This window comes from Pipistrellus hanaki (assembly GCF_964339955.1).
Source record: "Pipistrellus hanaki genome assembly, chromosome: 12".
Lineage (NCBI taxonomy): Eukaryota > Metazoa > Chordata > Mammalia > Chiroptera > Vespertilionidae > Pipistrellus > Pipistrellus hanaki.
The window spans coordinates 32,480,314-32,490,731 of NC_140514.1; the positions used below are offsets into that span (position 1 = coordinate 32,480,314).

General features: G+C 66.6%; 1 protein-coding gene across 1 annotated transcript; it reads left to right on the forward strand.

Annotated features, from left to right (window-relative positions):
- Positions 1–4,124: 4,124 nt before the first annotated feature.
- On the forward strand, positions 4,125–9,769 carry OTX1 (orthodenticle homeobox 1). The gene is made up of 4 exons (XM_084900937.1): positions 4,125–4,169; positions 6,248–6,452; positions 7,382–7,533; positions 8,797–9,769. Exons 2-4 carry the CDS (start codon positions 6,356–6,358, stop codon positions 9,625–9,627), a joined length of 1,080 nt encoding a protein of 359 aa, XP_084757063.1. The 5' UTR covers positions 4,125–4,169; positions 6,248–6,355; the 3' UTR covers positions 9,628–9,769.
- Positions 9,770–10,418: the final 649 nt, after the last annotated feature.

Below are 10,418 nucleotides of genomic sequence, written 5' to 3' on the forward strand. Positions count from 1 at the left end.
CACTCTGCTGCTTCCTTGCAATCAGAACAACACTGATTTGAAGAAAAGCTTGTGTATCTGTGAGACTTCATGTGGGAAAAATGGTCCTTTTGAACACAGGGTGTGACACACCATCCTGGAGGGGCCCTGCTGACACAGGCACTGGATTTGAAAAGCAATTAGTCATATTTTCCTGAGCAGTGTAAACTATCATCTTACGTAAAGGGTCATCTCTTTTAAAGGTATAAGGAAAATTTTGATTCCACAGCACTGGGGGGAAAAAAGGTAATATCTTGATGAATTTTCCACACTATTATTTTAAATTGTTATAATTTTGCACTCCTGTGAAGAACTATGACTTCTGATAACTGGCGAGTTCGTAGATGCTGAAGTGAAAGGAAGAGAATTGTTGAGGGGAGTGAGTGCATTCAAGTGTGTGTGTAAGAGTGTGTGTGTGGGAGAGAGACGGAGAGAGAGACACACAGAGACTGAGGGAAAAGGAACTTTTAGCAAGTTCCAGGCAACAGAAATTGGCAATTTTATGGTAGTTTCCCATTACTCCTCTAGAGAGGTGTCCGAGACAAAGAAGGCTAATTCAACAAGTCAGGAGACAGAGAAAACAGTTCCCTAGCATTTACACTTTGGCCTAGATCACACACGTACACACACGTAGTTACACATGCACACATACACACAAATTCCCCTCAAAAGTGTGCAGCGCCTTCAGTTGCCAGTCTTTCAAAATGGCAAAAACTTGCTACGGTAGAGTCTCTTCAGGGCAAGGATTTTAACAAGTTGTTGAAAAGTTATCGGACTCGGTGAGATCGGGTTGTGTCCTCTCTATTGGAGCAGGAGAAGAGAGGAGCAGCCCTCCCTGGGGAAGGCTCTCGGAAGCCGCTCTGAGCCGGGGAGGCGGCAGACGGGAACCGCCGGCCCGGAGCGGCCCGAGGTTCGGGCGGCCGGCGGGCCCACCCCATTGGCGCTGGATTCGGGGAGCCTTCCCTTCCCAAAGCCCCCAGAGAGCCAGCTCCCGGGCCGCTTCCGACCCCCGGGCTCCAGACGTGCCGCCCCGGCCCGGCTTCCCGGGCTTTGCTTTGTGGCGCCCGCACGCCCCGCAGCGGCGGCGGCGCGCGGACCCCGGGCCTGGGCGGTCCGGCCTCCCCCAGCGCAGGCGCCAGCCCGGAGCCCAGGAGGCCGGACCCGGAGCCGGGCTGCGGCCCAGGAGCCCTGGGCCCGGGGGGGAGGAGGGTGGCGGCGGGCTGGCCTGGCACAGCCCTCGGGCCCGGGCAGAGCTGCCGCGCCTGGCCCGCACCCCACGGCCCCTCCCCCGCCCCGAGGGTCCCCGGAGGCTGACCGGCCGCGGGTCCACCTGGATGCCGGGTCCGGGCCCCGGAGCCCAGCCCCACGCCTCCGGCAGGCCGGGCGGGTCCACCTGCCCGCCCCCTGCGATGCCCCTCTCCTCCTCCCGTGGCTGGAAGGGCCGCGGCTCCCACCTGGGCAAGTGCTAGTGACGCCGCCTGGTCCTCCACGCCGAGTACAAGAAACTTTCTCTCTCTCTCTCTCTCTCTCTCTCTCTCTCTCTCTCTCTCTCTCTCTCTCTCTCTCTCGTCTCTCTCTCTTTCCCTCTCCCTCTCTCCCTCTCTCCTCTCTCCCTCTCTCTCCCCCTTCCTCGTCCCTCTCCCCCTCTCCCCTCTCCTCTCTCTTTTTCTTCTCTTAATCCCGGGGTTTACGGGTTGAGCATTAGGAAAACTCGCCTGCGATGTGGGGATTAGATAAACACCCTCATTAGGGGTGTGTGTGGAGGAGGGATCCTGCGCCTCCATTCCTCCCGCTCCTCCGGGCCCCGGCGGCATCTGGAGCGGGAGCGGCGGGCCCCGCGCCGGGCCCTGGGGACCGAGCGCCAAGCGCATTCCAGCGCCCGCCGCGCCGCCCCGAACGCGGCCCCGGCCGCCCCGCCGCGGGCCACGGGGTCGGAGGAAGCGGGAGCGGGCGGGCCTGACTCCGGCCACGCACCGGCCCCGGGGGCGCACCCCGAGCCCCGCGCGCACGCCCGGGCCGGGCGACTCCGGGCGCGGACGTGGCCAGGACGCCCCTCCTCCCCCCGAACCCCGGGCGCCCCAGCCCGCGCCTTCCCCCCGGAGGGAAGGAGGGGGTGCATTTCGTTTTCTTTCTTTAAACCTCTGCGCCCGCTCCCAGCGGGGCGGGGTGGGGGCGGGCGGCGAGGGGGTGGAGGGCTCGGGCCGCGGCCCCGAGGGCGGCTCCCCGCCGCGGCCTGCGCGAGCCCGAGGTGCGTCCCGGGCCCGGTCCGTCTCCTCCTCGTTAAACTTTTCTTTCCCGCGTTCTGCCCTTTCCTCCCGCTTCTCTGATTGTTTTCCCTCCGTGTCTCTGACGCTCCCCCTTTTGTGAATGGGCCGCGGCGCCTTTGTTCCGAGGAGAGACGCCCGTGTCGCTGACTTTTGTGAACCAGAGAAGGATCTTGTAAAACCTCTTTCTCTCCCCCGCACTCCCCATTCACACCCCTCCTCCCGGCCCCTTTGATTCGATGTTCCCTCCTCGTCCAAAAGGAAAAAAAAAAAAAAAAATGTAATTTCGTGGGTCCGGCGGCCACTTTCTTTGAACATTAGCTCGCTTTCAGCTCCAACTTCAATTAGAAGGAGTTGATTTTGAGAGATGGACAAAAGGACCGGCCAAAGCCTTATTAAAGGTCCTCAGAAGATCCGCCGGGCCCTTTGAGAGGCAGTTACGGAAACAGTGTGCCCTCCATCATATTCTGTTACCGTATTTTATCCGGGCTCCAAAGGAGAGTGTCGCTGGGGGGGAGGGGCAGCGCTTTGATGAGCGGCGGCCGCGGCCCCTGTGCGCCCCGCGGGCTCCCCCTGCCCCGCGCCCGGCGCCCGCCGGCCCCGCGGCCCCGGCCCCGCGGCTCCGGGCCCGCCGCAGCCACTCCCGCCCCAACTTTCCTCCCGCCCGCAGGGCTGCAGGGGAGCGGCGGCGATGCGGGAAAAGGGCAGGAATTCCTCGAAAGGCAGGAAAGTGCCTCATATTCAGGAGGAGGTGCCACTGAGAAGAATTGCCTTGCTCAGGATGGCGCCCGAAAACACTTTTTTTTTTCTTTTTTCTTTTTTTGCGCTTTGCAAAAAAGTCCACCCAGGTGGATGCGCCTGAGAAGTTGTGTTCGGCTGGGACGCGGGCTTCTCCTGTACGAATAACACGGGGAGACCGGCCCGGAGGCGCCCTCCGCGGCACGGGGGGAGAAGATAAAGGCGGGGGGGGGGGGTCTGTGGCCGGGGGTCCCCCCGGGCTGTCCCTGGCCGGAGGAGGAAGAGTAGGAAAGAGAAAGTTTCCGATCAAAACCTTTCGATTGATTCGCCAGTAGTGTGTGTGTGCAAGGGGGAGGAGACGCGGGGCTCCGATGTTCCAGGAGAAGCGTTAAGATTTGCAAATATCCTCCATGGGGGGGGAGGGGGGCTGGAAATCCCAGGAGACACGGAGGACCGGCACGCGGCGCGGGGGCCGGCGGCGCCGGGCGGAGCTCGCACCCCGGGCGGACGGAGCAGCCTGTGCCGGCACGAGCCGCCCGCGGCGCCGTCTGCAGGTGGCGGCGCCCGAGACGACGCCGGGGCCCGCGGCGGGACGCGCGGGGCCGGGGCCGGGGGCCGGGGCCGGGGGCCGCTCCCCTCCCGCACGCGGCGCCGGAGTCCCCGCGCCCACACCCCGGTCCACGAGCCGGGTGGGCAGGCGCCGGGGGAGCGAGAGGAGAACCGGTTCTCCCGCACCTCGCCTCCTCCCGCCACTCCCTCCGGGGCGCAGAGAGGGCGAGGGGAGGGCGGGGGCCGGGCGGCCCAGGGACCGGCGCCCCGCTCCGCGCCCCGGGCTTCCCAGCCCGGCTCCGAGCGGCGTTTGCCAGCCGAGCCCCGGACTGAGCGCGGCCGGGGCGGGGCGGGCGGGCGAGGGCGGGGGGCGGGGGCGGGCGGGAGGGCGGGGGCGCGGAGGTAACCCCGGGCGCGGGCTGCCATTGCCCGGCTCCCTGTCACTCAGCCCGCGCGGGGCCCGGGATTGGCAGCCCGGCCCCGTTACGCACTCACCTCGCGTTCACATACCCGGGGAGGGCAGCAGAAAGGTGATCAATCTTCATCAGGCTACATTTCCAATCACCTAAACAACCGAGCAAGACAAGCCGCTCCGACAAGGTAAAGCGCTTGATTTATTTAGTTTGCAAAGTGCCTCTGCAGGACTCTCCCGGCCCCCCAGCCCCCCAGCCGCCTCCACGCTGGACCGGGAGTGCAGCGGCCACTGCGAGCCGCCCCCCAACTCTGCCCCTCTCACCCCCACCCTTTCCCCCCACCCCGAGGCCCCTCGGCGGGGTCCCGGGCGAGGTAGTGTCTGTCTCGGGAGCGTGTGGGGCTTTGCAAACAAAGTGTCTGTGCAATAAAGTGAAACCTGGAGGGACAGGCACAAAGCCAGTGGGAGAGAAGAGAGGGAGGAGGAGGGAAGTTGGGGAGAGAAAGAAGCCCGGGGGTCCCAGAGCCCTGCAGGCCGGCGGGTGATGGGTCCCCGCGCTGCTCCGTTTTGCAGGGTGGCCGCCGGCGGGTCGGTGAGGGCGCGGAGCGGATGGTGAGCGGCCCCGGCGGGCGGCGGCGGGCAGGTAAGGAGGGAGCCGCCGCGGGGCCGCCCTGCGCTCCGAACACAAGCGGGGCGCCCTCGCCTCCCCCTCTTCAGGCGGGTCCCCGCTTCCCAGGTTCCCGGCAGGTGGGGGGAGAGAATGGGGGGGCGGGCGGCCTGGCTCGCGTCTGGGTGCGCCCGCCGCCGACCCCGGGGCTCCGCCGCGGCCCCGCGCCCCCGCCTGCGCCGAAGTCACCGAGCAGAAGTCAGTGCTAAGTTTGATCAAAGTCTCTGCAACTCACGCTGCAGCCCAGCAGCGTCCTCGTGGCCCGAAGGTCCCGGCTGTTTCCCTTTCTTCCCCTTCCCTGCAAATGGGGTTCCCCAGCCGGGGGTCCCCCAGGAGCCGAGCGGGAGGCGCGCTGAGCTGGGACTTCTCACCCTGCGCTCCCCGCGCGGCGCCCGGGCCTGCGCGCAGCTGCCCTGCAGCTCAGGGAAGCGACAGGTCCTCCTCCAGGGCCCAGTCCGCTCCCCCGATCCACGCCGCTTCCTGGCTCCCCAGAGCGGTGCCTCGGGCTCGGGGCAATCGGGGGAGCCCAGCTCCGACCCCCCCGACCCCCCAGTCCGGGCCAGCGCGAGCGACGCCGCCGCCGGGCCTAGTTCTCTGGGGGCGACAGGGCGCGGGGGCCGCGGCTCAGCTCGCAGGGCAGGCGGGGAGCGCGCGGGACCTGCTGCCCTCCCGCCTCCCCAATCTGCCAGGCTCTTCCTTCGGGGCACAGTCCCCGGCCAGACCCCATTGCCCACACCAGGACCCCCAGGAGAAATCAGAAAGAAATCAGAACCGCTGGAGTTGGTGGAGAAAGGCCTGGGCTCGGCCCTAACCGGGCGCCCCTAACCTGGGGCCGGGCCTTAGAGCCGCCCGGGGTCCCGTGGCCCCTTCTGCGCCTTCTGGCCGGCTCTGGGGGACCTGGGCCAGTGAGTGCGGCCGGGGTGCAGGGGGATTTGGGGTGAGCACTCTCTCAGCGGCTAAGCAGAGAGAGAGGCCCACTGGAGGGCTGGCTGTGGGCTCCGGGCCGGCACAGCCTCCGCGTCCTTTGAAGAACCGTCCTCTCCTCCTCTGCGCCCTGCGTCTGGGGGAGGCCCAGGTGCTGCGAGCGCCTCACCTGGGTTCTCTGTCATCTCCATCGTGTCTTCTCACTTTCGAAAACATTTCAAACAAAATGAAACAACAGCCCCTCACCCCTGGGCGCCTGCCGCAGGGCCCGGTGCACGTTTGCTGTGCGGTGTGGGGCCGGCTCCGGCCCGCCCGCCCGGCTAGAATTTCCCTAGTTTTGGGGCCTCACACACTCCGAGGTTCAGACTCCGACCTCCCCGGCCCAGTCCAGCTTTTACCTTCTCACCCCTAGCGATACCCTCCGTGTCTCTCTGGCCCGTCCCAAGCGCCAAAGGAGGGGCCGCCGCCGGCCCAGGAAAGTTAGCTTGTTGGAGAAGTCTTGGTCTTTGGACTAAGAAAGGGCCTTGTCGAGCGGAATGGACCGCCCCGCGCAGTCCATAGCCCGTGTCCCCTCCCCACCCCGCGGCTCCTTGCCTCGGACAAGACCAGGAAGCCGAGAGAGTGGGCTGCGAATGAGAACCAACGACTCTGTCCTTGTGTCTCCTGTCTCCGCAGGCCGAGCCCCAAGACCCAGCAGAGCCTGAAGGACTGACAGCGCGGTGGTCGCCCCGCCTTGCGCCCGGCCCCCTGGATCCGTCGGGGCGCCTTCACCCGGCTGTTAGCATGATGTCTTACCTCAAACAACCCCCCTATGGCATGAACGGGCTGGGCCTGGCCGGGCCCGCCATGGACCTCCTGCACCCCTCCGTGGGCTACCCGGGTGAGCACCAGCCCCCACCCAGCCGCAGCCCCTGCACATCCCTGGGGACCCACAGGCTCTTGGGTTGGAGCACACAGTTGGCTGGGGAGCAGGCCCCGGCGGAGCCAGGTCTGTTTATCAGGCAGGGCCCGCTGCAGGCTCTCAGGGCAGAGTGCGCAGGGCGGTGAGGGGGGCCAGGGCGGTGGCAACTGGGCAGCGGGCACACTGGGACGGGGCCGTACCGACCCCCCTGCCTCCTGTTGCGGCCCCACCGCCAGCAGCAGCACAGCCATTCGTTTCCCCGTGGCTTTTTCTGGGGTGTGCACGTGTGAATCTCTTCCTTTGACCCAACGCTGAATGAGGAAACTAGACACTCTCCCAGAGCTGTCCCAGGAAGCGACTGGGTGAGCTGGGGGCTGAGGACGGGGATTCTCTCTCCCTAAATTGTCCTCCAGACCAGCCGCCTGCACCAACTTTTGTGCCGCTGATTGGATGGTGGGAGCCGGATTCTGGCTCTCTTGTCCAGCGCCGCTCTTTCGCTCCCATTTATTCCCTTGAAAAGTGTTTTCCAGGTGGTGGTTCTGTGCACCCCTGCCCCAACCTCCAGCCAAGGAGTTTGTTGGTGCGTGTGTGTGTGCGTGTGCGTGTCCGTGTGCGTGTCCGTGTGTGTGTGTGTGTGTGTGTGTGTGTGTGTGTGTGTGTGTGTAAGAAGGAAAACTGCATAATTCCTCTTCCTTTCTTAACCTGAGAGAGTTGGGGCAGGGGGCAGCCCAGCCTCAGAGAGGGTGGCTCGCACACACGCACTCTCTGCCACCTGTGGCCTCTGGGGCTCGGCCTCCTTTGCTGGGCGCTCGGCTTTCTTTTCCGACGTCTCCGCTCGGGGCCTGCCGGGGCCTGTCCAGCCCTCCGGGTCCCGGTGGCCGGCGCTGACCCGGCCCGTGTCCCCGCAGCCACCCCGCGGAAGCAGCGGCGGGAGCGCACCACGTTCACGCGCTCGCAGCTGGACGTGCTGGAGGCGCTCTTCGCCAAGACCCGCTACCCCGACATCTTCATGCGCGAGGAGGTGGCGCTCAAGATCAACCTGCCGGAGTCCCGAGTCCAGGTGCGCACGCGGGCGCTCCAGGTCAGGATAGGGGTGCGGGGCCTGGGGTCTGGTTTTGGGGCGGGCTTACCAGACGGGGCGGTCCCTCCCAGACCCCCACCCCCACCCCCCTATTCCCACTCTGGCCCTGAGCCTGGAAGAAGGGGAAGGGGACAGAGTTAAAGGAACTAGCTTAGAGCCCCGGATTCGGCCCTGGGCCCCAGGGCGCTTTGGGTATCAAAGGTCCCTTTTAGGATTGCGGGAGAACAAAGAGGCTCCGAAGGCAAAGTGCCCCGAGGGCCCCACACTGGCCCCAGTTCTTCCGCCTCCCCGGGCTGGGCAGGCTCCCCCGGGGTCCTGAATGCGGCCTCCGCCCTCACCCTGCACCCCGGGAATCCTGAAAGCAGAGGAGTGGCGCTGGGCCGGAGCCTGTGCCCTGTCTGGGAGGTGGCTCCGCGGGTAGTTAGTGCCGGTTTAATTAGACGCTTCCTTAGATGCCGAGTGCAAAACCGGGCGATGGGCTTGGCGATGAAAGAGCCCCCCAAAATATTGTTTGGATTATAACTCAGAACTCCCCTCGGGGGGCCTTGGGGAGCCTTTTATCTCGCCTTCTTTTCTCGGAGGAGCCTCGAGAAAGTACCAAGGATGAGTGCAATGCCAAGTACCAGGGCCTCCAAGATGAGGGAGAGACTCCTGATTGTACCATTAGGTCCCCCCCCCCCCCCCAGCCAAGGAGCCCAACGAAACTCTGCCCAGGCCTCCCTGCCTCGTCTCCCACTTCAGCTTCCTCCTTTGCTCCCACTCTGACCCCAATTCTCGCCCTGCCCACCCCGGGCCTCCCTCCCGGGCCGGCCCACTGGCTCAGGCCTCACACTTGGGGACTGCCCCCCACTTCCCGGCCTGCGCCTGCCTCCCGGCTGTTTGCTGCGCCCCAGCCCTGGCAGCCAGAGCTCCAAACCCACTGGGCTGCGGGAACAGCCACAGCAGCAGTCCAGAGGTGGCTGGACTTGTGCTGGACCCAGGCAGCTGTCCCACCCACGAGCAGAGTTGCTGTGTCACATCCCTGCTGGGCCAGAGGAGGTCTTGGAGCAGTCGGAGGGGGGCGGGCGGAGGAGCTGGAAGGCAGGGGCTGGGGCAGGGGCTGGCCAGGCCGGAGATGGGGAGGGGCGGAGGCCTGGGTAGGAGTTCCAGGCGCGATCCGAGGCGGGGTGGTGGGCCCGGGGGCGGGGAGATTCCCCAGCTCTCCTCGGCGACTGACCCTCTCTCCCGCCGGCCCCGCCGCAGGTCTGGTTCAAGAACCGCCGCGCCAAGTGCCGGCAGCAGCAGCAGAGCGGGAGCGGCGCCAAGAGCCGGCCGGCCAAGAAGAAGCCGTCGCCGGCGCGGGAGAGCTCGGGCTCGGAGAGCAGCGGCCAGTTCACGCCGCCCGCCGTGTCCAGCTCCGCCTCGTCCTCCAGCTCGGCCTCCAGCGCGTCCGCCCACCCGACGGCGGCGGCGGGCGGCCTGGGCGCGAACCCGGCGGCGGTGGCCGCGCCCGCGGCGTCCCTGAGCGCGCCGGCCGCCGCCTCGTCCATCTGGAGCCCGGCCTCCATCTCGCCGGGCTCCGCGCCCGCGTCCGTGGCGGTGCCCGAGCCCCTGGCCGCCCCGGGCAACGCGTCGTGCATGCAGCGCTCCGTGGCGGCGGGCGCGGCCTCGGCGGCGGCCTCGTACCCCATGTCGTACGGCCAGGGCGGCGGCTACGGCCAGGCCTACCCCGCGCCCTCCTCCTCCTACTTCGGCGGCGTGGACTGCAGCTCCTACCTGGCGCCCATGCACTCGCACCACCACCACCCGCACCAGCTCAGCCCCATGGCGCCCTCCATGGCCGGCCACCACCACCACCACCACCCGCACCCGCTGAGCCAGTCCTCGGGCCACCACCACCACCACCACCATCACCACCACCACCAGGGCTACGGCGGCTCGGGGCTCGCCTTCAACTCGGCCGCCGACTGCTTGGATTACAAGGAGCCGGGCGCCTCCGCCGCCGCCGCCTCCTCCGCCTGGAAACTCAACTTCAACTCGCCCGACTGTCTGGACTACAAGGACCAGGCCTCCTGGCGGTTCCAGGTTCTGTGAGCCCGGGAGCCGGAGAGGAAGAGGAAACGAAACTACCTGCGCTCCCTGTGGTCCCCCCGACCCGCTGCTGCTGCTGCTGCTGCTGCTGCACCCCCGCCTCTGCCTCGGCTTCCCCACACCTGATCGCTACGCCCCTGGAAGATGCCCACTGCCTGCACCGCCGCCCTCGCCTCCTGCCGCTGGCTGGGGCCGGAGGGGCAGATGCGCCCGCCCCCTCGGATGCAGGGACCTTGGATGCTTTGCGCTTGGCCCACAAGGTCTACTTGCTCCCACCGGACCCCGGATGCACCTCCTCCAGTCTCTCTGGACACTTCGCACGCACTGGCAGCCTTCGGAGGCTCCTGGCTCTGACGGGCTGATGGAGCCCCACACTTTTTATTTATTCTTCCTGGACCCCGGCGTCACCAACTGGCATGGGTTTGCCCATCGGAGAGCACCCACACTCTCCTCCCAGACAGCCACCGAGTGTTCTTCCCTCCTCTGCCCCGCCGTCCCTTCCTCTGCCCGGGGCCCGCTCCCCGCCTGCAGGCCGGAGCTCCCGGGCTGCTGCTCCTCCTCCTCCTCCTCCTCCTCCTCCTCTTCCTCCTCCTCCTCCCCCCTCCGTAAGATGGGGGGCGGGCAGGCCCAGGGGGAGCAGTCCTGGTCCCCCGCCCCGCCCTGCGCGCGCTCCCGCCCCCCCAGCGGGAAAGCTGTACAGAGTCGGTCCGTTGCAGGGACCCCTGAACTTTTTAGTTGCTGTTGGTTGATTGAACTGAAGCCTATCTCGTTTTAGCGCCCAGGAAATAGAACTT